The sequence below is a fragment of the Monodelphis domestica genome, chromosome X (assembly GCF_027887165.1).
Source record: "Monodelphis domestica isolate mMonDom1 chromosome X, mMonDom1.pri, whole genome shotgun sequence".
In the NCBI taxonomy this organism is placed as follows: domain Eukaryota; kingdom Metazoa; phylum Chordata; class Mammalia; order Didelphimorphia; family Didelphidae; genus Monodelphis; species Monodelphis domestica.
The window spans coordinates 9,239,408-9,262,528 of NC_077235.1; the positions used below are offsets into that span (position 1 = coordinate 9,239,408).

The window sequence follows — 23,121 nt, forward strand, 5'->3', positions numbered from 1 at the left end:
TGACTGAATTTGACCCCTGAGAAAAGGTGTGAGAAATGCATCTCCCCCTTACTTGCAGATGCAGGGGACTTTGGGAGGAGGACATTTTATAGAATGTCTGACTTGGTTAATATTTTGTTTTACTAAAATGTGGTGGTCCTTTTTAAAAAATTCTTTGTTATTGGGCAGGGAGAAGGGAGGGTGTTATATTGGGAAATGAAGGTGATGTCACAACAAAGATATCAGTAGAAATTAAAAATGAAATCTGTTGCCCTGAACTAGATCCAATCCCTTGGATCTGACCTGACCAGAATCCAGTGGGACTCATATAAATCTTGTTTTGGACACTAGTGTTCTCTTAATGAGGCCCATATTTTTGGATCACATTGAGCTTGTACACTAAAACTGCCAGACCTTTTTCCCAAGCACTACTAAAGAGCCAGCTCTTTCTTCTCCTTCCCCTCCCCCATAGTAGGCCTATAACTGGATGAGTCCTTTTTTTAACCTAAAGGTAGGCCTTTACATTTGCCCCTATTAAATTTTATCTTTTCCCTACATTATTGCCTCTTTTCTCTACATTACTCCCCCTATGACTTTCCTTCCCCAACTCCATTAGAACTCTTCCCTTGAGTAGTGAAGTAGAAGGAGTTATACCAAATTCTTTTTATGACACCAATATGGTACTAATTCCAAAGCCAGGCTGACCAAAAAGGGAGAAAGAAAACTACAGACCAATTTTATAGATGCAAAAGTCTTAAATAGAATACTAGCAAAAAGTCTCCAGCAAGTGATCACGAGGATTATTCACTATGATCAAGTGGGGTTTATACCAGGAATGCAAGGATGGTTCGATATTAGGAAAACCATCCACATAATTGACCATATTAACAAGCAAACCGACAAAAATCACATGGTTATCTCAATAGATGCAGAAAAAGCCTTTGACAGAATACAACACCCATTCCTATTGAAAACACTAGAAAGTATAGGAATAGAAGGGTCTTTCCTAAAAATAATAAACATCATGTATCTAAAACCATCAGCAAACATCATCTGCAATGGGGATAAACTAGAAGCCTTCCCAATAAGATCAGGAGTGAAGCAAGGATGCCCATTATCACCTCTACTATTGAACATGGTACACTAGCTGTGGCGATTAGAGAAGAAAAAGAAATTGAAGGTATTAAAATAGATAATGAGTGGAGCAAGCTATCACTCTTTGCAGATAATATGATGGTCTACTTAAAGAATCCCAGAAAATCAGGCTAGTAGAAATAATTAACAACTTTAACAAAGTTGTAGGATACAAGATAAACCCACAAAAATTATTCCAACAAAACTCAGCAGCAGGAGTTAAAATGAGAAACTCCATCTAAAGTCACTCTAGACCATATAAAATATTTAGGAATCTATCTGCCAAGAGAAGTACAGTAAAGCAAATGAGACCACTATATTATGCTTTCTCCCATCTTTGACCTCCTAGGTATTTGCCCACCGAAGCTTTTGAGTAGATCAAAGGATACTAGTGCCTTTTTTCATATAATTTAAAATAGCTTTCTAGAATGGGTGGACCAACACACAGCTTCTCCACCAGGGCATCAGTGAGCTTGTATTCCTACAGCCCCTCTAGCATATTAAATTTCATCTTGTTGGCTTCAGACTAATATACTGCATTTCAAGGGCAGTTCTGGCATTCATCCCGCATTTCTCCCAACTTTATGCCATCTGCACATTTGTTAAACATGTATGTATATCTTTAATCCATTGATATCATCATTGATCAGGAGAAGGCTGAGCACAGGAGATCATGGGCATGCTGGAATCCATCTGGTAATCAGCAGTCCCCTTGCACAGTTAGCTGGGAATATACGCACTGTCACTGGCTAACATTTCTCCATTCTTTTTACAAAGCTACGAAAAGAAACTTTGCAGATGACATTGCTAATAATAAAATCTCATCTAGCAATAGGGGAAAAGGGAAATGGAGTTAGGCATAACTTGTTCTTCATGAATCCACGCTGATTCTCTTGATCAACATTTCCTCTTCTTACAGTTATAGTAAGTAACTGCTTAGTAATGATGGAGCTAGAATTTAGCCCAGCATCAACATCACACTTACCACGTTGTTGTTTCTGGCATATGCTTTCTGTACTCTTAGAAATCTGGGCACTTGTCTTCTGTCATTGTCTGTGATGTCTCATTTTGGGGTAGTATCATTTTAGTATGTTGGTGTAATTTCTTAAATTAATAAGAAAAAGAAGTAGTAGTTCCATGAGCATATCTCCAAATTGTTTCAGTATCTAATTCCATGATGCAATTAATCCAGGCCTAGAGACTGGAACTCATTTGAGATAGTGGAGTACTCTTCTTAATCAATCAAACTATCCACAAGTATTTATTAAGGCTCTACTGTGTGTCAGACATTGTGCTAGGGATTCAAACACACAGAATGAAACAATTCCTACTCACAAAGAACTTACATCTAAAGGAAGAAATAAGTACATATGAACACATATTCTGGGGCAGCTGGGTGGCGCAGTGGATAGAGCCAGGCCTAGAGATGGAAGGTTTTGGGTTCATTTATGACCTCAGACACTTCCTAGCTGTGTGACCCGGGGCAAATTACTTGACCCCCATTGCCCATCCCTTACCACTCTTCTGTCTTGTAACTGCTACTTAGTATTGATGCTAGGATAAAAGGTAAGGTTTTAAAAAACCTTCAGCAGAAATATAAAGTTAGTAGATATAGCTATATACAGAATAGCCAAATAGAAGATATTGTGCAAGAGAAGTCATTAACAGTTGAGGGGGGGATCAGGTAAGCTTTGAGCAGAAGATGGTGCCTGAGCTGCATCTTAAAAGAAGGCAGGGGTAAGAAAGGACAGAGCAGTCCAGGCCCAGGGATAGCCAGTGCAAAGGCATGAAGATGAGACTTGTGCAAAGAAGAGGTCAATTTTGGCAGGATCATAAGAGTCTATAGGAAGGCAAGTAATGTCCCGTGAGGACGTTATTTATCTTACTATAATTTTAGTCTTCAGTTCCCTGTAAATGATGTTCTGCCCTTGCAGGTTTGAAAATCATTCTCTTTTATAAAAAACTAAGATAGACTAAAACTAGAAATTGAATAATTTAGTCTTCTTTTTATCATCCATCAATATAATATCATCTTTGTCAAGCAGAGTCCATTTCCTTCCTCCCTTTCAACATAGCTATAAAGAATTTGTTGTCCTTGGCATTTCTTTTTTTAAAAAAATATGAACTTGAGAAACATTAAATTTAAATTATGCTGAGAGGAGAAAAAGAAGATTTATATGATATCCCCTCTCCCCCAAAAGAAAGCTTTCCCTTATAACAAACAAGTTAGCAAAGGTATGCAAAGCCAATCCATAGTGTTACCTATGTCCAAAAATGTATTCTTAATCTGTATTTCTAGTTCATCACCTCTTTACCAAGAAGTGGGGAGGATTATTCAGCATCCACCTTTTGGAGTCATGATTGTTGGTCACTGTTTTGTCAGTCTCAGTTCCTTTGCAATGCTGGGATCACTGCATTGTCACTGCCATTTGTCACTCTGAGCTTCGGCTTTCCTGTCACTACTTGTAAAAATATATCCAGCTCTGACTATTTATCCTTGGTGATGTGCCTTTTAAAATCAGAGCTTCTCAGAAACTTTCTTTTGAAACCACAGAATAGTTTTAGACATCTGTGACTACAAGTAGCATCTGTACTGGGTGATAGTGTCAACAATGGAGGAAACAAAGATTTGAGGTTCTGAGCATGTTGATTTTGTAAGCAATGACTGTCAACTGCGTAACGAATTGATCTTAATAGCTAGCATTCTGCTTTAGTTGATTGGACTTAAGCAGTCAACTAGCTGCATCTTTGTTTAAGATCAAGCCAGCATTTTTCCATTATATAGAATTCTCTCAAAATCCTATTTTAAATTATAAACTTAATAAGCTTCTACCAGAAACAAACAGGGCAATAAAAGAAGGTATAAGATCTTGGATGAAACACTCAGTCATGATGTTTCTTTCTGTGTCTTTCTATCTTTCTCTTTTCAGTGTGTATACAGTTGTCATTGTACTGAAATCACCTCAAATGTCTTCATGTAGACCATTACATACTTCCTATTTGTCATCATAAACAAGGACTTAGTGTATAACATCATTTATTCAACCAGTCTCTAAGTTTTGGACATTTAGGTAGTTGACAGTTTGGGGCACAGACAAGTTCTTGATTTGGTGACGTGTTTAAAATGTGTTTCAGGCATCCAGGGATGAATTTGTATGTGGCTTTACTTCACCTTCAAATAGAGCAAGTCTGGTGGCAGAAAAAGATGCAGGTAAGGAAGCCCTTTTCAGCAGTCAACATGCTCTTCAGAGAAGCTTCATAACCACAAGAATGCCCCTTTTGTTGCTTAGACATCTGCGTTTAGGTCAGGTGTTGTCAGTCTGAGTTAGAGTAGGAAAACAGAAGGAAGAAAAAAGAGCCTGGACTGAGAATCAAGTGGATTCCCATCTTGAATCCCTCCCTCACTAGTCGAGGGATCCCCAGTGAGCCCAAGCCAACATGTGAAGAGGTTGGATTCAGTGGTTTGTAAGGTCTCTTCCACCTCTGACATTCTGGGACTTGTTATTCCTTCCAAGGAATTTCTTGAACTATCCTTGTGTATGTTGGAGCATAACAAGATATAGCCCTACAGGGCATTTCTTCTTCTTTGCTTTCAGGAGATATTTTGCAAACATTTCCTGTTTTAGATAGCCAGGATTTCTCTAAAAACATAATATTCATAATTAGTCAAATGCTGACTTTGGAAATTTCTTGGCAATTTCTTTCTCATTACTGACATTTAGAAGTATGTTGTTTTTCCAGCCTATGGAGCCTCATTTCCCAATGGACATGGAATCAAAAGAGAAGATTCAAGAGGCTCCCTGAGCACAGATGTGGTGGGCAGCTCTCCTGACCAAAGCGGTGCTTCTGACAATGTAAGAAACAGGCCCAGGGATAGATGGGTAATGGTGTCCAAAGGTTTCTTTCCTTGGAAGATGAAAATCTTTACGGTTTCTTAATTCTGGGTCTGGGAAGTCATTTTAGTTTTCCTCACTAACCATTTGATAAGTATTACTTGGCAGCTGGTGGCAAAATAGTTAGTATTGGGCTTGGAGGGACCTCAGATAATTCCTACACCTGTGACCCTGGATAAGTCATTTAACTTCTGTCTGCCTTAGTTGCCTTAACTGTAAAATGGAGATAATTATGGCACCTGCCTCCCAAGGTTGTTGTGAAGATCAAATGGGATGCTATCTATATATTACCTTGCACAATATCTGGCACATGATAGACAAGAAACATTTATTTCCTAACCCCCACCCATTTCTAAGAAACACTTAAATTGGAGAGGACTAATTCTAAGAACGTGGTACTACGAAAAGTTTCTGACTTGAAAACAGAACTGAATTTTGTAAAATTTGCATGCCCCTCCTCCTCCCCTCCCCCAGCACCTGCCATGTGTTCCTGGGCAAATCATTTAAATTTTCCAAGCCTCAGTTTCCTTATCTGTATAGCATGTATAAAACTAACTGTAATACATGCCTCACAAAATAATTATGAGAATCAAAAATGATAACATGTAATATGCCTTGCAAAGTTTAAAACACTAAAGAAATGTCTGTGATTATTATCATCTTTCATTCTTAGCACCGTGAAAAGCATTCCAAATGGCAAGTAATCAGGTTTGAAGTACATGTACTATCTAGTCTCTGATGCAAGGGAAGTCAGTGGAGGTGAATTTGCATTCTTTTCAGGCGTTATTTACCTAAAATCATTTATTCAGTGAGCATCTAATAAGTGCCTACTGTGCCAGGCACTGTGCTACATGCTGGTAATAGAAAGTTAAAACCAATAGCCCCTGCCCCTAGGGACAATCAGCATGAAATATACCATGATCCCTGATCTTTGAAGCAGGAGGAGGGCATGGAGAACCAGAACCAGGATCCCCCTTTCTCTACCAATGCATCTTTGGCTTGGAATCACAGGGAGTAGCATAAGGCACTAAGAGGTCCAATAGCTGTCCTGTGGGGACCTAGCAAGTGTCAAAGGCAGGAATGGAACCCAAGTCTTCTGTTCTCTGTGCCACACTGCCTCTCACATACCCTCACTACTGTGTTTGAATATATAGAGCTCTGATTTTCATCACTTGATCCAAGAAGATACATTGCATGTGCTTAATAAGTATCTCAGTGAGTGATGGATTTCTGCCATAATAAAGGTGGCAATGTTTTTATTCATGTTGCTGAAAGAATTTTGAAATCTCCTTACTTGATGACTCACTAATAAAAAGATGAGAGGTCATATTCCAGAAGGTCTGGTTCAACTTTGCATTCTTCTGCAGTAGAGTAATGAAGTTCACTAGGTTAAAAAAGAATTTCAGTTCTCTTCCTTTAAAGATGCTCATCTGAAAGTCTCTCAATAATCAGAATGTATCAGAAAGGTCTTTCACTGAGTTGGAAAAAGGCCCAGATATTTGGCTCTAAGTGGGCCCTTCCTAAGCCATTACTAGATTTCCAGAGGCTAGCTTAACCTGGCAAAGAAAAAAAGAAAAGAGTTAAAATTCTACAGCTGAAAGGAATCTTAAAAATCTTCATTGGACAAAAGAAACAGATCCATTCGGGAAGGGAACAGGGGTAGGGATTGGTTTGCCCTGGGTGGGTCATAGTGTCTCGAAGATCTACTGACTTCTGACAGTCCGTTGCTCTTCTCACTGCCCTATAATGTTAACTTTTTAAAAAACCCTTGCCTTCTGTCTTATAATTGATACAAGTATTGGTTCCACAGCAGAGGGGACAAGAAAAGCTAGGCAATAGGGGTTAAGTGACTTGTCCTGGATCACATGACTAGGAAGAATCTGAGGTCACAGCTCAGATCTTCAAGCTTGACAATCTATTCACTGCCACCTTGCTGCCCCCTACAGTGTTACCTTGTAGATGATATTACAGTGGCTTGCTCAAAACCACTGGGTAATACCAAATCTTCTTTGCCTAGTTTGGAATTGTGACAAGTGTGTACTTCCAGTTTCTGTAAAGTGGAAAATTTTTGCCTGCTTTTAAAATGCCAATCTATAACTAAGAGACTTCTGCTTACTCCACTTCTGGTACCCAGCCTCAACCTTCAACATGTAAGAAAAGTCATGAAATAAAGCCAAGAGGTTTAATTTGCAAAGACTTAAGTTCTGAACTACAGCTAGGCCGTGCCTCTTGTTCTAATCCTATTTTTTTCAATTGCCTGCTTTTCATCCAGACAGATTCTTTAACTTGAGGTTCAGAATCAATTTTGAAGGGAGACAGATCAAAGAGTTAGGGATTTAAAGACTTAGGACAAATGAGTTAACATATGTCCAACACTTTGTAAACCTGTAAATGTGAGCCACTCTTATTACACCATTCATACATCACAGAACAGAATCCTGATTAGTGTAAGAGTTCTTTTTACATAGCATTGATGATGATTATTTACAACAAATATTCTACAAATACAGTCATTTCCACAAAGATATTATTTTAGTCCTTCAACAGATCTGTAACTTCTTACATTGGTGCAGATCTCAGTTCCAATGCATGCTTTCTTATCCTATGAAATTCTTATCCATGACCTTCCATAGAGGATCTGCCTCAGCATGCTGAAGGCCTGCCTTTGGGTCTTTTTATACTTTGTAGGTACCAGTAGACTACTTTGGCTAATCATCTCTTTTCTCCTTGCTCTCTTGAAGTCTCTCTTCCTTTTATAACTGCCCATGTCCTCAGTGATACACTTTGGACCACATGTTGAGCTTAGGTTATCAGCACAAATAATGGTAGACCTTGTTTAAGTCAACCGTTTGCCTCTTGTTTGCCTTTTGGATCACATGCAACTTTGATTCTTCAAGATATTGTGGTGTTCCATGATTTGCTGCCATGCAGCATTTCAAGGAGAACACTGGCCTTTACTTCAGGGATCAGCATGAAATTTTTAAACAGTGTACAACTTCCCAAATGCCATCCAGCCCACTCTCTTACTCCTATACAATTCTGGTCCCAACTCATTGGTTATCTCTAGAGCTTGTCTCCACCGTAATAACTCAGTGGAATGGTCATCAAAATTCATTTTCATAGAAAGGACACTAGATATTCTCCATCCATTTAGTTTCCTCTATGGATTATTCTTATTATTAACCATAGATTCATTGAGGAGGCCATGCACTATTTAGGGGTTTAATGCAACAATCAGTATCTCAAGAAATCTGGAGCACCTTGCCATCCACAAAAATCCCTCTTCCATCTGTACCCTGCAAAAGACAATCTCCATGACATTTTATTTTATTTTTTTTAAACATTATTTTATTTGGTCATTTCCAAACATTATTAATTGGAAACAAAGATCATTTTCTTTTCCTCCCACCACCTCTCCCACAGCCGATGCGCGATTCCACTGGGTATCACATGTGTCCTTGATTTGCACCCATTTCCATGTTGTTGGTATTTGCATTAGAGTGTTCATTTAGAGTCTCTCCTCAGACATGTCCCTTCAACCCCTGTAGCATGACATTTTATTTTTATGGGATCCACAAGGAATCCCTTTGGCAAGTGTCTCCTTGGATGTTAATAGCAAGAGCATCGTCAAACAAAGTTACTTCTGTGACTATTTATATCAAAGAATATTACATGGGAGGTACCTTATTAGAGAAGAGCCTTTAAGGCTTTGGTTTGGTCTACTGAGTCAAGTGATTTGGGGGGGTATAATTGAAAAAGTAAAAGCAGAGGGATTTTTTATTTTTTTTTTACCTATCAGTCAATTATGTGGCTGTAAAGATATGATCTGTTTTAGATCATATGTAGAAAGTAGCCTGTTCCCTTATCATATTTTCATCCCTTGATATATACATAGATTATTCTCATAAAAATTTTATAAAGATAAGGCAGCCATTGATCTCTCAGTCAACTTATTGGGATATTAACATGGTTTATTTTAATTTTCCCATTCTTTTGGAATTTTCTCCTCTCTGCTAGTGAGTATCTGAACCCAGGTTTGAACTCATGAAGTTGAGTCTTCCCAGCTCCTGGCTTGGCACTCTAAACCCTTTAGAATACATGTGGTTAATTTAATATTCAAAACCATATGTATGGCCTCAAAAATGATGATCGTTCATATTCTCTCTCCCCTTTTCTGTGGCTTCACCATTGTCGCTATGGACTCAGGAGTGGACCACACAAAGTAAAAGCTTTACAAATATTCGATCCTCACAACAACCCTGAGAGATAGTTGCTATTTTTGTCCTCATTATATAGTTGAGGAAACTGAGCAGAAAGAAGTGAAATGACTTTCCTCAAGGTCACACTAACTACTAAGTGTCTGAAACTGGACTGGAACTCAGGTTTTCCTAACTCCAGGCCCAGTGCTCGCTACACTGTATCACTTAGCTGCCTCTTAGTCTCTAGACTTGGTCTGATGCTAGAACTATACTCAGAGACTTGCTGCTATGTAGAATTCTATGAAGTTTATGTTCCACTGGCATAGCCCTCTAGAACCTAGAGTTACTGGCAAATAATGATGATGCATCAGAGTTGGCCTTTGTGGAGATGTGATTTACCAACGATTTTCAGAGTGGCAACTTGCTGGCAACCCCCAAGACGGATTTCCATTGACTTTACTAGGAGTTTTATTCTATTTACTTTCAGACGATGGTGAAAAAACATCAATGTGTGTAGATTCTTCCTTAGTGCCAGTCTTATTCTCACACAAACAGGATTCATGAGAAAAAAAGATTTGAGTCTTTGTTGAATGAAATTTTCAACCCAACAAGCTTGGATTCATATTAAAATGATTCAAGACCTAGAAAGTGGCCCCTTTGAGTTGACCAGAGGTGGATTGTTTTTGTTATAGACAAGAAGAAGCTCTACACGGAGTAGTATATCCCAGTATAACAGGCTGGACCAGTATGAAATTAAAAGCCTCCTGATGTGTTATCTGTACATCATCAAAATGATTTCTGAAGGTAAGTTATGGTATACATAATACATACAATATTCTGGGAAAATCATTCAACAGGTATCTATTGACTTTTCCTTCCAACTATGTGATGATTGCACACATTAATGTTTATTGGGTATTTGGGGGGACTTTTTAAAATTTTTATTACTAATAAACATAAAACAAAATATGGAAACACAAAAAAGTGGACTTTATATGAAACCATGAATGCTAGCTTCATACCATTTGCTATAAGTATAAAATTCTATACTTTCATTTCAAAACATTTGTCATGCTATTTGAACTTCTCTTCCTCTGTATGAATTTACAATATTACAGTGGCCATTAAGATATCATTATTGCTAAACCCAACCTCTCATGAAGCTCATTTTTCCTCCAAAACAGTGTTGAGAGGATTTGTAACACCAACAAAATTAATCCCTGTAGTGGAGTCTGTCAAAAAAATATAGGTTTCTTTATCCATCCTGAATCCATCTCTTCTGTCTCAAAACTTGGTTGTCCAGTTTTTTTCATTACTTTCAACATTATTTCTCTTTACATTATTGTTAATTTTAATTCTTGATTCCACTCATTTCACTCAGCATCAGTTCACGCTACCAGGATTCTTTCTAGGTTTCTCTGGATTCCTTTGTTTCTATTCCAAACTTCATACTCAGTTCTGGTCTTTCCATCAAGAATGCCTGAAAATCTTCTACTGAATCAAATGTCCATTTTTTTCCATATAGGATTATGCTGAGTTTTGAAGGATAAATTATTTTAGGTTGTAAACCCATGTCTTTTGCTTCTCTAAATATGATATTCCAAGATCTCCTCTCATTTACTGTTGAAACTGCAAAGTCTTGTGTGACCCTAATTGTAAATCCTTGGTATTTGAACTGTTTCATTCTTGATTCTTGTAATATTTTCTCTTTGATATGGGAATTCTGAATCTTAATTATGACATTCCTGGGAGTTTTCATTTGAAGATTTCTTATAGGAGGTGACCTATGGATTCTTTCAATTTTCACTCTTCCTTCTGGTCCTAATAAATCTGGGTAGTTTTCAGTTATGATTTCTTGAAATATAGTATCCAAGCTTTTTACTAGATCAGTGTTTTCAGGGAGCCCATTAATTTTAATATTATCTCTTCTTGACCCGTTTTCTAAATCAGTTGTTTTTGATACCAGATATCGTACATTTTCTTCTTCCAGTTTTTCAATCATTTGATTTTTTTCCAATATTTCTTGCTGTCTTGAGGGGTCATTGATTTCTGTTTGATCTATTCTTGCTTCCAAGAACTCTACTTTTTGGGCAAGGTTTTCCACATTCTCTTCTAAGCTATTTATTCTACTTCCAATTCTTTCCTCTAGGACTCCTATTTCACTTTTTATCTCTTCCTTCATTTGTTCTAAGAACTGATGAAATTCTTGTGGAAAATTTATTTTTTCCTTAAAGTCTCTAGTTAGAGTCGTTATAGAGTTGCTCATTCCTTCATCTTGAGGATCTCTGGATTTGATACTGGATGTTATTTTCTTCTTTAATTTATTCATCTTTCCAGGTTTAGTTCCTGAAATGGGATTTTCTCCTGGAACTGAGCTATGACCCAGAAAGAGCTTCTGGGTAGGTTGACTGCTTGTGTTGGGTCTTATCTTGGAGCCCATGAGTTCTGGCACTGACCTCCACATCCTAAGATTAGGCCTCTTTGAATTTTTAAAAGTTCAGAACTGGATCTACAGGATCTACTGTCAGGAACCTCAGAGCTCTTGGGACTGGATTATACTGTTTTGATAGCTATGGACAGCTACTCTTCTCAGTAGAGTAGATAGTGTGATTTTGGTTTGAAATTCCAGGCAGTTTGAATCCTAGATGATAACTTTTTGGAAATGTTCAAGAAAGAATTCTTGTCCAGAAATGAATTGACTTAGACGACCTCTTCCAAAAATGATTCTAATTTCACACAGTAGAGCCAGAATTCAAACTCAGATCTTAAATTTGATTTCCAGTCCTTCATCCACTTTACCATGTTGTTGCTTCTTGCCCTCTCATTTTATAGTGAGAAAAATCACTATTATTCAAAAGGAGTCAACGCCCTAAAAGTTCCTCTTGGGTGTCACTAGAATTCCTATTCCCAAAATTTGGTTTACTCAAAAGAGTCAGTCTATTCATTTATGCAAGATTAGTTCAAGACTTGACTGCATAGGCATTTATCTCCTTATTGGGTATTTTTTAAACCTCCAAAACTAGAATTTTTAAGATGCCGATTTCAGCTTTGCATACCTTAGTTTTCCTAGTTTAATATCCATTTTACTAATGAATCCCTCAAATGGTGAGGTTTGAGAGGGATAACAGAACAGTTTTACCCTGGAGAACAGATTCATTCTAGTGCGTGGAATGAAGTCAGTACAAAATGAGAAAGCTATTATCTGTACTTAGCATGTAACACACTAGAGGCAGAGGCACACACTTTTTTTAAACTCTTACCTTCAGTCTTGGAATCAATACTGTGTATTGGTTCCAAGGCAGAAGAGTGCTAAGGACTAGGCAACGGGTGTTAAGTGACTTGCCCAGAGTCACACAGCTGGGAAGTGTCTGAGGCCATATTTGAACCTAGGACCTCCCATCTCTAGGCTTGGTTCTCAATCCACTGAGCTACTCAGCTGCCTCCTGAGGCACACACTTTTACTAGTTGACATCACAACTTGAAAAACTTTTGAGATTTCCCTATGTGCATGTCATAGTCTAGTCCATAGCTGGTAGTTTTGCAGCTCATTTAAGTGATTTTTGCTGAGATCCCACCATGCACAAGGTCCTTCCTTATAGCCTTGTTTATTTGACTCACTGTTTTTTTGCCATGAAATTTTTTATTAGGTACTTTGTCAGAGGACTTGGGTTTGAATCTGTGCTCTGCCACCGATCACATTATGTGATCTTCGACAAGTCATTTAATTTCTCTAGCTCTCAGTTTTCCTATCTGTAAAATGAGGGGATTATATTATATCAGTTAATCCCAAACTTTTCAAATATGAAGACCCTCTTTTACCACCAAATTTCAAGAAATTCCATATGATAATAGATGTACTATTAGTAGCCACTGACTGAGAAAACACATGACAAAAAACTACTGTGAATCAGTAATGCTTTTGCATGGCTTTGTATTTTAGTAGCCTCAACAGCATCTATGTATACTGAAAAGGTCATGCATATGTGTGTGATATGTTCTTTATTTCAGTTCCACAGAAGGTACAGCTGCTTATTTAAGGATTCATTCACCCTTTGCAATAATTTTGTAAACGTCTAATGGCCCACCACCCAGAGATTGGAAATCAACGGACTAGACGAGCTCTGCAGTCCCTTATAGCTTGAAAATCCTATGACTCCATAGAAACAGTGGCCAATTTCCTCAGTTTAGAAACTATAAGAAAACATAAAGTTAATGAAGATATATATATTATCCTTGTAGATACTTAAAAAAAATTCTAAAGCAGGCCTCACTAAAAGATGACTTCAGTCCTTTTAATGATTTATAGTTTTGTCCATGATGGGTTTCCTTCCACCTACATAGATCCTTTAGAGGCTGTTGTGAGCAAGAAGAGTTATAGCTAATGCTTTGCTGCCAGTGCCTATCCTTCAGAAGGTGTCTTTGGACCTGTTCTTGGAGGTCTTTTCAAACTGGTATGCCCTTCCAGAGCATGCCTTGAAAACACAGGCTCTTCCCAACAAGCGAGATCTGCAAGATTTGCATAAACTAGACTCCAGGGAGCTAGTTCCTGACTTTTTGTGCCCAGAATGCACTATTTCCTTATATTCACTTTGTAGATTACTTATTCTCCTTCAAAGTTCAGCTCAGGTATTACCCTTTCTTGGTGGCTTTCTCTCTTTCGAGTTTTCCCAGGGCACTTTGTCCTTTTACTCCTTACACCCAGTAAAATGTAAAGCTCTAGAGGGCAAGGAATGTTCCAGTATCTAGTATAGTGCCTTGCACTGTGGCCAATAACAGTGTGAAGGGGGGATCTGGTTGGCTGCAATCTGGAACTTCTCTCCATCAATATCACCAATAAGTATTCCTCAAGGATTTGCATATCTAGTTTTGTTCTGGGGCTCAAGGATGGAACATGATGTGGTTCTATCTTCTTGTATATTATCCTTGAAACTGAGGAGATAGTAAGACAAATTCTTATTTTCTTCCTTTGAAGTGAAAATACAACAACTTTTTTTTTCTACCAGTTATCCAAGTAAGGGTAGAGAAGAGAATAATAAGAAGATATGAAGGAATAATCCATTAATAAGCAGAAAAATAAGACCTAGTTGAGGTTCAAGGTGTGATATTTTTGTTTGTTTATTCCTAGATACTCTCCTAACTTATTGGAACAAAGTGTCTCCTCAGGAGCTCATAAATATTCTAGTACTTCTAGAGTAAGTACTCATTTTTATGTATGTGAAATTCTGTCTATGCTACTTCTGAACTCACAATTTTTTTTCCTGCTGCTTCCTATGTTGGAAGCCATGATTTAAAATGTTGTGTGTATTTTACATGTAGAAATAGGACAAATGGTGAAATGAAACAACTGGCTGAATATCAATAACATTCTGTCTTTACATTACAACTGGAGTCCTGCATGATTTATTAAGAAAGCTTGGCATGACTTCAAGTCACTCATTAGTTTGGAGTAGCTCTGGGGGTAGTCATCAGCAGCTTGTTATTGGAGTCTACTGTCTCTGCTATTACCAGAGATCTTGGTAATTCTCCAGCCTTGGGAAGCTTACTTGGGCGTATGCGCTCCAGGCATTTTGGAGAAGGTTGTCCTATTCTAGGTGCTCTGCTCAATTTGCAGCTGTTTTTTTTAAACCCTTACTTTCTGTCCTAGTAACAACTCTAAGCCTGAAGGGCAAAGGCTAGGCCAGTGGGATTAAGTAATTTGTCCAGGATCACACAGATTTAGACCCAGGTCTTCCCAACTCTTGGCCTGGTGTTCAAACCCCCAAGCCACTTCGGTGCCCTAATTTGTGTCAATTTTGAAAGCAAATAGCTTTCCTGTATCACCTTAGGAGTTGCTTTTGTGGATGAAGCATATATAGCTTCTGTTGCTGAGGATTTCCCCAGAGAGAGAAGGTTCTTGCCCTATACTCATCAGAGAGCCAGTAGTATTTTTCCAATATTAACAACCATGGCAAGAGATCGCAGAGAAGAATTAGTAGGGAAATATATGGTGAGATAGCTGCTGTTGTGGTTAGCATTGGAACAGTGCAGAAGGTCTGGTTTTTGCTTGTGACTTTTAGTTCTACTGAGTCATCGTAGGCAAATGAAGCCTAATAAGCCTACATGCCACAAGCATATTAGCCAAAAGGGGTTGTAAACCTGTCTAGGGTGATGGGATTTAGATACGGTTTTTACATGCATATGCTCACGCAGTCAGTGTGGTTTTTTTCAATGACTTACTAAATTGCAGAGATTGTACAGCATTGTCCTGCATGCTACTAATATACAATTTTTTTTTCTTTCTAGAGTGTGCTTATTTCACTTCAGATATACAGGGAAAAGAAACATAGCAAGGTAGAGTCTCTTCTATTATAAAAATTCCCCTGCCATATTTTTCATAGATTGATTTCATTCCAGTAGAGGGCAGTCTTCATTTGAAATTTTTGCCTTAAGAAGTCGAATTTATTAACTTCTTCTGTTAGCCAAGATACCCAGTGGGTCCAGGTTGTCCAAATCCAGTATTAATAGTCAGTAGACCAAATATTCATCTTTTTTTTCCAAAGGGCAGGTTGAGATTACCAGAGCCAGTGAGATCTTACTTGTGCCAGATCTGCTGCTACTACTCTCTAGTAGACAACCGAAGAGGGTCAGATGAAGGGAGACAACAGAAATTATTAAGAGAAGAGGAAGGGTGGTACCTCTGCCTACATAGAATGAATATGTGGGTGATCTGGTACCTTATCTTTTCTTTTTTTGCAACCCAAACCCCAGTGACCTAGAGAGCTTTTCTGTAATGTTTGAAGGAATGATCTATTTGTTTTAGCCAGATTTATTTGAAGGTAGAATTGGTTTGTGTATATTTAAAATTCTTCAAATGGTGATTGTAGTAATCAGATGAAAAGTTGAACATTTATTTTTTTCTGTTTTGTCTGAAGAATTAATGGTTATCTAGTTATTCGTTTTTGTCTGGAGAATGAATATACTGATGTGGTAAAAGATAGACCTACCACCCAACTTATGAGGCTTACTCTATAAGAATTTGTTTGGGTATTAGTTGTTGTTATTGAGCAAAAAGCTCTTTAAAAAAACAAATTATTAAGGACTGCCAAGGACTAAAGGGAATGTGGTTGGTTTAAGTGGTATTTGTGTCTGTAGTTTCCCCACATCCTGTCATTAATGAATTGCTCAAGTCAGAAGCAACTTTGTTTTCTTGGACTCTCCAGACTCCCCAGATCTCCCTAGGCTCTGTCCTTGCCACTTTCACATATGACATAGAAATTGATCTTTGCCTTGTTTTGGTTGAGGATGTACCTTAGATGATTCATCTAATATTGGGAGAGAACTATTAGCTCATTTCACTCCTTATGTCTTGTCTACATTTCAGGGTACATGATGCCTGGTTGTCCAAACACTTTGGAATAGACAGAAAGTCTCAGACCATGCCAGCCCTTCGTAGCCGAGCAGGGGTGATGCAGGCCCGGCTTCAGCATCTCAGTAGCTTGGAAAGCTCATTCACACTTAATCACAGTAAGTGTAGTACATGGAATGATGTTAGAATCATATTTCATTTAAAGGACCCTGACTTTTTTTTAATGATCAAGAAGAAACACAGTGAGTGATTAGTTCCACATCTACATGTTGGTGCTCCTCATTTTTGTGTTTTTGAACTAGATCAGTGATTTCATCTGGTGAGGAAACATTCTCTACCGGTGTACATTCTCAAAAGCTGCTTGGGGCACTGAATAGTCAGATGACTTATCCCCAGGGCCATTTAGCTAGTATACATCAGTAATGGATCTTAAACTCAGATCTTCCTGACTCCCAGGATGCTAGTGAATACTCGGTGCTTACTTTCAGAAGTGAATATATAAACCCACATGCATATTTTTTACATGTAATAATTGTGGGCCTCTGCATCTTTATTCCTTAAATATTAATGAATTCGGTTCCTTTTTTGCCTTTTCCTCTTGATAAAATTTGTGACATGGTTAATTTTTCATTGCCCAGATTTCATTCCTACTATTAACATCAAATCTACATAACAGTATGATAAAATACAAGACTGAATGATAGCACCCAGAGTGGGAAGGGAGCTCAGAAAGTCCAACCTAGACCTACACAAGAATCCCCACTCTGGTGATTCAAAGGGCCTCCCCTTGAAACACTCCCTAGTGTTCTAGCTTGTTAAGACTTTCGTACACACTTCTTCATTTATCCAGGTGATTAGTGTGATCTCTGCCAAGTCAGTAAGCACCAGAGGTACAAAGAAAGGCAAAGCCAGGCAGTGCTCTCAGAGAGCTGCCAATCTAAAACAAACAATACACTCACATAATACATATAATGTATATGAATTCATTGATAGCATAAACTAGGCACAAACATGCTATATACAGGGTAACTTGTAGGCCAGTTCTGGGTCATCTACATGCCATTAGTGCCTTTATTCATATCACTGATAAAGGTGTTAACTAGCACAGAGAAAAACACAGGTGTTTGGGCTGTTCCACCAGTGACCTCTTTCCCGATTGACACAGAACCCTTCTTTGGGCCTGGGCATTCAACCACATTTAAATCCAGCTAACTACATTATTGTCTAACCATCTACCTCATTCACAAGAATAACATGAGAGATGTTGATTGCTTTGCTAAAATCTAGATATTCATTCTATAGCACAGCATGGTGAGTCCTAGTCTTGGAATCAGGTTGATCTGAATTCAAATCCAGCTCTGCCCAGGCACTTAGAGCTTCAAGATACTCAAGAAGTTACTTGACCTCAGTTTCTTCACAAGTAAAACATCTTCCTCCCAGGGTTAATTAATTGAGCTGATATACATAGAACACTTTGTATATCTTAAAGCTTTCATATATGCCCACTATTATTATTTTTATTCCCCTGATTTTCTGGTCTTAGATCCTGTCCAAAAAGGAAATGAGGAGAGTCTGACCTGATGACTTTTTAAAGTCATGCAGGTTCTTTGTGATCACTACTTCCTTTGCTAGATATTTTCTCAATAGCCAAGTAAATACGAATTAGTTAAACACCTATTATATGCCAGGACATGGTGCTGATTGCTGAGGATGGAAAAAAGGCAAAAAACCCAATGGGAAAGATGACACGCACATAATTGTGTGCTACACATAGGATAAATTGGAGATACTCAGCAGAGGAAAGAGATTTACATTAAGGGAGACTTTGGGAAGCCACAAGATAGAATCTCTAGATGCTTCCATCTGCTGGCTTAGAACACTACAACATCTCTAAATGAAATCCATGCAGGAAAAGGCCAAACAGTAAAGGCAGTATGACACATAAAGCTAGGCCACCCATCAGATGGGAAAGGTTCATGAGGACCTAAGCACAGAATTGATCAAGAAAAGGAGAGTAGCCTGGTATACATCTGGGAATGTAACCCCAAGCTGATCCCTAAAACAGGGTTCTATCCATGTAATCGAATGGTTTTCTTGGTGATGATTATGTGGCTATAAAATATGGAATATCACAGTCATCAAAGAATTCAAGTTGTAAGTCACCCAAAGGGTAATGGAGAGGCATTCAGTTGAGAGTGAGTAAGCTATACTACATTCCAGTGAAGCCATGACATGAAAAAGAATATAAAGAGTATTATTAAAGAATTTAGCATATGGATACAGGATATGGGGTTTTGGTTTTTAAAAGATCACTCTATTACAAAAATGAATAATATGGAAATAGGTATTGAGTGATAATACATGTATCACCCAGTGGAATTGCTTGTTGGCTCCTGTCAGGTCTTTGCTTAAGAAATGACTTGTGGCTTCTCAAACCGGGATGAGAAAAACAATTCTGGGATTATAGGAGGGTTGAACAGCCAGACTGACAGATCAGACATGCAGACATCCTCTTGCTGGGCAGTGACATAGTTTAATGAGTTGTGGTAAATACTTTATAGGGAAAATGACATAGGCTAAGGGATTAAGGTGAGCCTTTTGCAAGGACAGTGGTTAGTAGTAATGATTTACAAGATGGAAACAATGGATTTATATTACCTCAGTGATTCTGAACAGAGTTTTCTATAGAATAATAAATCACAGATAACATGTCAACATATGACCCAGTTTTGTATAGAATATTATGTTATTCTCACAGAACTCCTGCATCAGTAATTTTCTTGGCAGGACAAAATATTAGTTTTTTTCATGCTAGGGAACAGAATATGTGTCTGACAATTTCTAAGCTATAGTTTCTCAGTCTCAGAGACCTGGCAAACTGGAGTGCATTGGGCATTCCACAGCCTTGCTGGAATGGAATCCCCTGATCTTCTTATGCTGTTCCCACAGGCTCCAAGATGAGGGAGGGAAAGAACATGAATCATGTAACCATGGAACAATATTTTGAAATAAATAAGTTAATTTTTAAAAATTTAGTAACAAGAAAGGTCAAAAGACATTTCTTTTGTGCTTTATAGATACTATCTCATTAGAACTGATGATAAAATGATAAATTGGAGGTAATCAACATAGATTAGGGGAAAAGGAAAAATGATAAGGAAAAGGCTTCCTGTAGGAGATGGAGTTTTAGCCAGGACTTGAAGGAAGCCAGGAATTTGAGATGAAGAGGAAGAGTATTCCAGGCATTAGGAAGAGTCAGTAAAAATGCTCTGAGTTGGGAGATGGAGTGTCTTATTTGAGGAATAGTAAAGAGGTCAGCCTTAATGGATCACACAGAGAGAGAGACAGAGACGGAGTGAGTGAGAGAGTGGTGATGGGAGGGGGAATTGTAAGGAATAACAAAACTGGACAGGAAGGAGGTAGAGCCAGGTTATGAAAGACTTTGAATGCCAAACAGATGATTTTGTATTTGATCCTGGAGGACACTGGAAGCCACTGGAGTTTATTGAATGGGAGCATGTTCAGATCTGCTCTTTACAAATATCACTTTGAGAAATTAGCAGTATGTGAAGGAGCCAAGATGGCAGAGAAGGTACAGGGATCCATGTGAGCTTTACCAAATTCCCTCCAGAAAAATGCTAACACTTCAGAATTTATCCTGGAGCAGTATAAACTATAAAAAGACAAAGTGAAGTAATTTTTCAGCCCCAAACAACTTATGAGGCTAGCATGAGAGATCTGGTGCAAAAGGGTGGAGATGGAATGCAGCATGCCAGGGCAGGCCCCACCACTGCAACAAGCAATGGAACAAGGGTATAGCTGAAGCAACAACAAAGGCTTCCAGAACTCTACATCCATAGATAATAAGTGAGGGAGTCTACAACTGCTCAGAAAGATATTACAGGGGTCTGTTTGTTGGTTCTGGGTGCAAGACATACGTTGCACCATACACAGTTCCAGGAAGCAGTCCTGGGGCTAGCTCTGAGGTAAAGAAGAGCACTAACTCTTGTGGCCATAGGAAAACAGGGGACTCCCCTTGTTTCCAAGGTGGGAAAGAGTTCTTGTGGTTACTCCCAGACCAGAGCACAGGCCCAGGGAGTATTAAATATGCTTCTCCTTATATCATACCACCTTGAAAGAACTAAAAGCAGATTGATCCCCAGACCCAGCATTGAAGGGACCTGTTCCAAGTTCCTAAAACTTGGAACAGTGTTCCCTTCAGCTCAGTTACAGAGCCCAACTTTATTAGTTTTTTAAATTAAGATAAAAGAAAAAGACTGGAAATGAGAAAACAACAACAAGAAACAAAACATAGAAAGCTATTTTGGTGACTGGGAAGACCAAAACACAAATTCAGAAGACAACAAAATCAATACTGCTGCATCCAAGGCCTCCAAGAAAAATAGAAATTGTTCTCATGCCCAAAAAATTAATGGAGGAGCTCAAAAAGAATTTTAAAAATCATATGAGAGGTAGAAGAAAAATTAGGAAAAGAAATGAGAGTAATACAGGAAAATCATGAAAAAAGAGTCAACAGCTTGGTAAAGGCAGCACAAAAAAAATTACTAAAGAAATTAATATCTTAAAAAACAGAATAGGCCAACTGGCAGGGGATGCACAACAATCCACTGAAGAGAAGAACTTCTTAAAAGACAGAATTGGCCATATGGAAAAAGAGGTACATAAATTCACTGAGGAAAAGAACTCTTTACAAAGTAGAATTGGCCAAATGGAAAAGGAGGTACAAAAGTTCACTCAAGAAAATTATCCCCAATTTACAGGTGAAGAAACAGTCTCAGAAACAGTTAAATGACTTGTAACATGGTCATATATGTAATAAGTAGGTATCAGAGGCCAACATCCTATCTCCAGTGCCACGTAGCCTCAAAGGCAACCTAGACTTAGTCTTTAAATCATAAGGAGCAAGGGAAGCTCCTTCATATAGCAAGGATTAAGATCATCTTGGGTTCTTGTCCTTGTGTGTGTTGATGTGCGTATAGTTTTATAGGAAAGTTCATTCCAAATTATCATATGAATTTGTGTGTTAGAGCTTTGATTTTTTCTGGATTGTAGGTTCTGGGACATCTGAAGCAGACATTTTCCACCAGGCCCTCCTTGAAGGCAACACTGCCACTGAGGTTTCCCTCACAGTGCTGGATACTATCTCCTTCTTTACACAATGCTTCAAGGTAAGATCTGGGACTTAAGAATGCTAGTGGTCATTGTGGATTTAAAAAGGAGAGAAGTAAGGAAACTAAACTCAAAATGGAAGATCTCAGGGGGCTATTTGGAGAAACTTTGGTATCAGTCTCGACAGTTTTGCACAGGTCAAACCTGCAGGCAACTAAGGGGTGGTAGCAAAGTCATAATTAATTGCCTCTGAACTCTTCAGAGACATCATGGGAAAGTAGAAAGTTCACTGGACTGGCAGGCAGGAAATCTGCTACCAATTAGCTGTGTGACCTTGGCCAAGTCCCTTTTGGGCATCAGTTTCTACATAGAGGGCTAGACTAAATGATCTCAATGATCCATTCCAGTTTGAGTGTTCTGCGAGTTTAGAATTCTATTCTAATGTTTTAAAACGCCTTCTTTAAAATAGATTGTATACTTTTTTCTTAAAAGCATAAATAAAATCAAACAGAAGGCTTTTAAAAGAGAATTTATTTCTCGGTCATTTTGCCCAAGCACAGTTTTCTTCAGACCACACCAAAGAAATGTAGAGTTAGGCCAGACAGCTTCTTTCTTGGAGCCCTAGTTGTTTTTGAGATGTTTGTCTCTTAGTCCTTGTTGCCAGAACTCAATTGAGCACTGAAACAATGATCTCATAGGACTGTTGCTTTGGGCTTTTTGGGATTTCTGATTTCATCAGCATGGGGAATTCCCCATGTAGAAACTCCCTCTACAAATGCAGATCCTCAATTCCTGTATAACATAGAGTGCTAGAAAGTTGCTGGGGGACACTACAATGTTAAGTGACTTGCCTGGACCTCACAGCCACTCACTGACAGAGCTGGGATTTGAACTTGGCTCTTCCCAACTCTTGAGTACAGCTGTCTGCATCCTGAAGAGGATGGAAATAGAAAGGATTTTGCCTTTGCCTGAGTAATCTAGATAAAATCCCCTCCTCCCTCCCTTCACTTTGGCCATGCAAATTTGGTGGGCAAATTTCAAGGAGTATACTAAAGGAAAAAAGAATGCCAGGCTACAGTCCCACTCTTGAAACATGAAATCTGTTCAGCTCCCAGTAAAAGATACTGTGCAGAGGCTTGAGAAAGGCACTTGGCCTCATGGGCTTCATTTGATGTTTGCTGCTGTGGCTTGGTTGTGTCCCAGGCCATCCTTGGAGTTAGCTCTGGTGGTCATTGGAGTGTTGTTGGCTTCTTGGTTTGTTTCAAGCCTTATCACTCTGTGGAGTGAGCTCAGGGTGGAGTCTAAATGTAGTGATTCTATAATACAATAGAGTTAAGTAGTGTTTCTTGTTAGGATGCTGTAAGGGACAAAGCACCTTTGAATTTTAATGCCTACTCCCCTTCTCCCCCTGGACCTTCTTCCCTCTTCTTGTTGCAGATGC

At 38.5% G+C, this 23,121-nt stretch overlaps 1 protein-coding gene across 3 annotated transcripts in view; it reads left to right on the top strand.

Moving 5' to 3' along the window:
* The window catches only part of DOCK11 (dedicator of cytokinesis 11), a 243,510-nt gene that overhangs the window by 154,972 nt on the left and 65,417 nt on the right, over positions 1 to 23,121 (top strand). For all 3 annotated transcript variants that reach the window (XR_474957.3, XM_001364195.3, XM_007507772.3), the window contains exons 33-39: positions 4,249 to 4,324; positions 4,855 to 4,967; positions 9,898 to 10,009; positions 14,331 to 14,397; positions 15,488 to 15,535; positions 16,566 to 16,708; positions 21,624 to 21,739. Coding sequence is in view for 2 of the 3 variants with exons in the window: in XM_001364195.3 (XP_001364232.1) it covers positions 4,249 to 4,324; positions 4,855 to 4,967; positions 9,898 to 10,009; positions 14,331 to 14,397; positions 15,488 to 15,535; positions 16,566 to 16,708; positions 21,624 to 21,739 (675 nt within the window). In the remaining variant the exon portion in view is untranslated. The remainder of the gene's footprint in view (positions 1 to 4,248; positions 4,325 to 4,854; positions 4,968 to 9,897; positions 10,010 to 14,330; positions 14,398 to 15,487; positions 15,536 to 16,565; positions 16,709 to 21,623; positions 21,740 to 23,121) is intronic.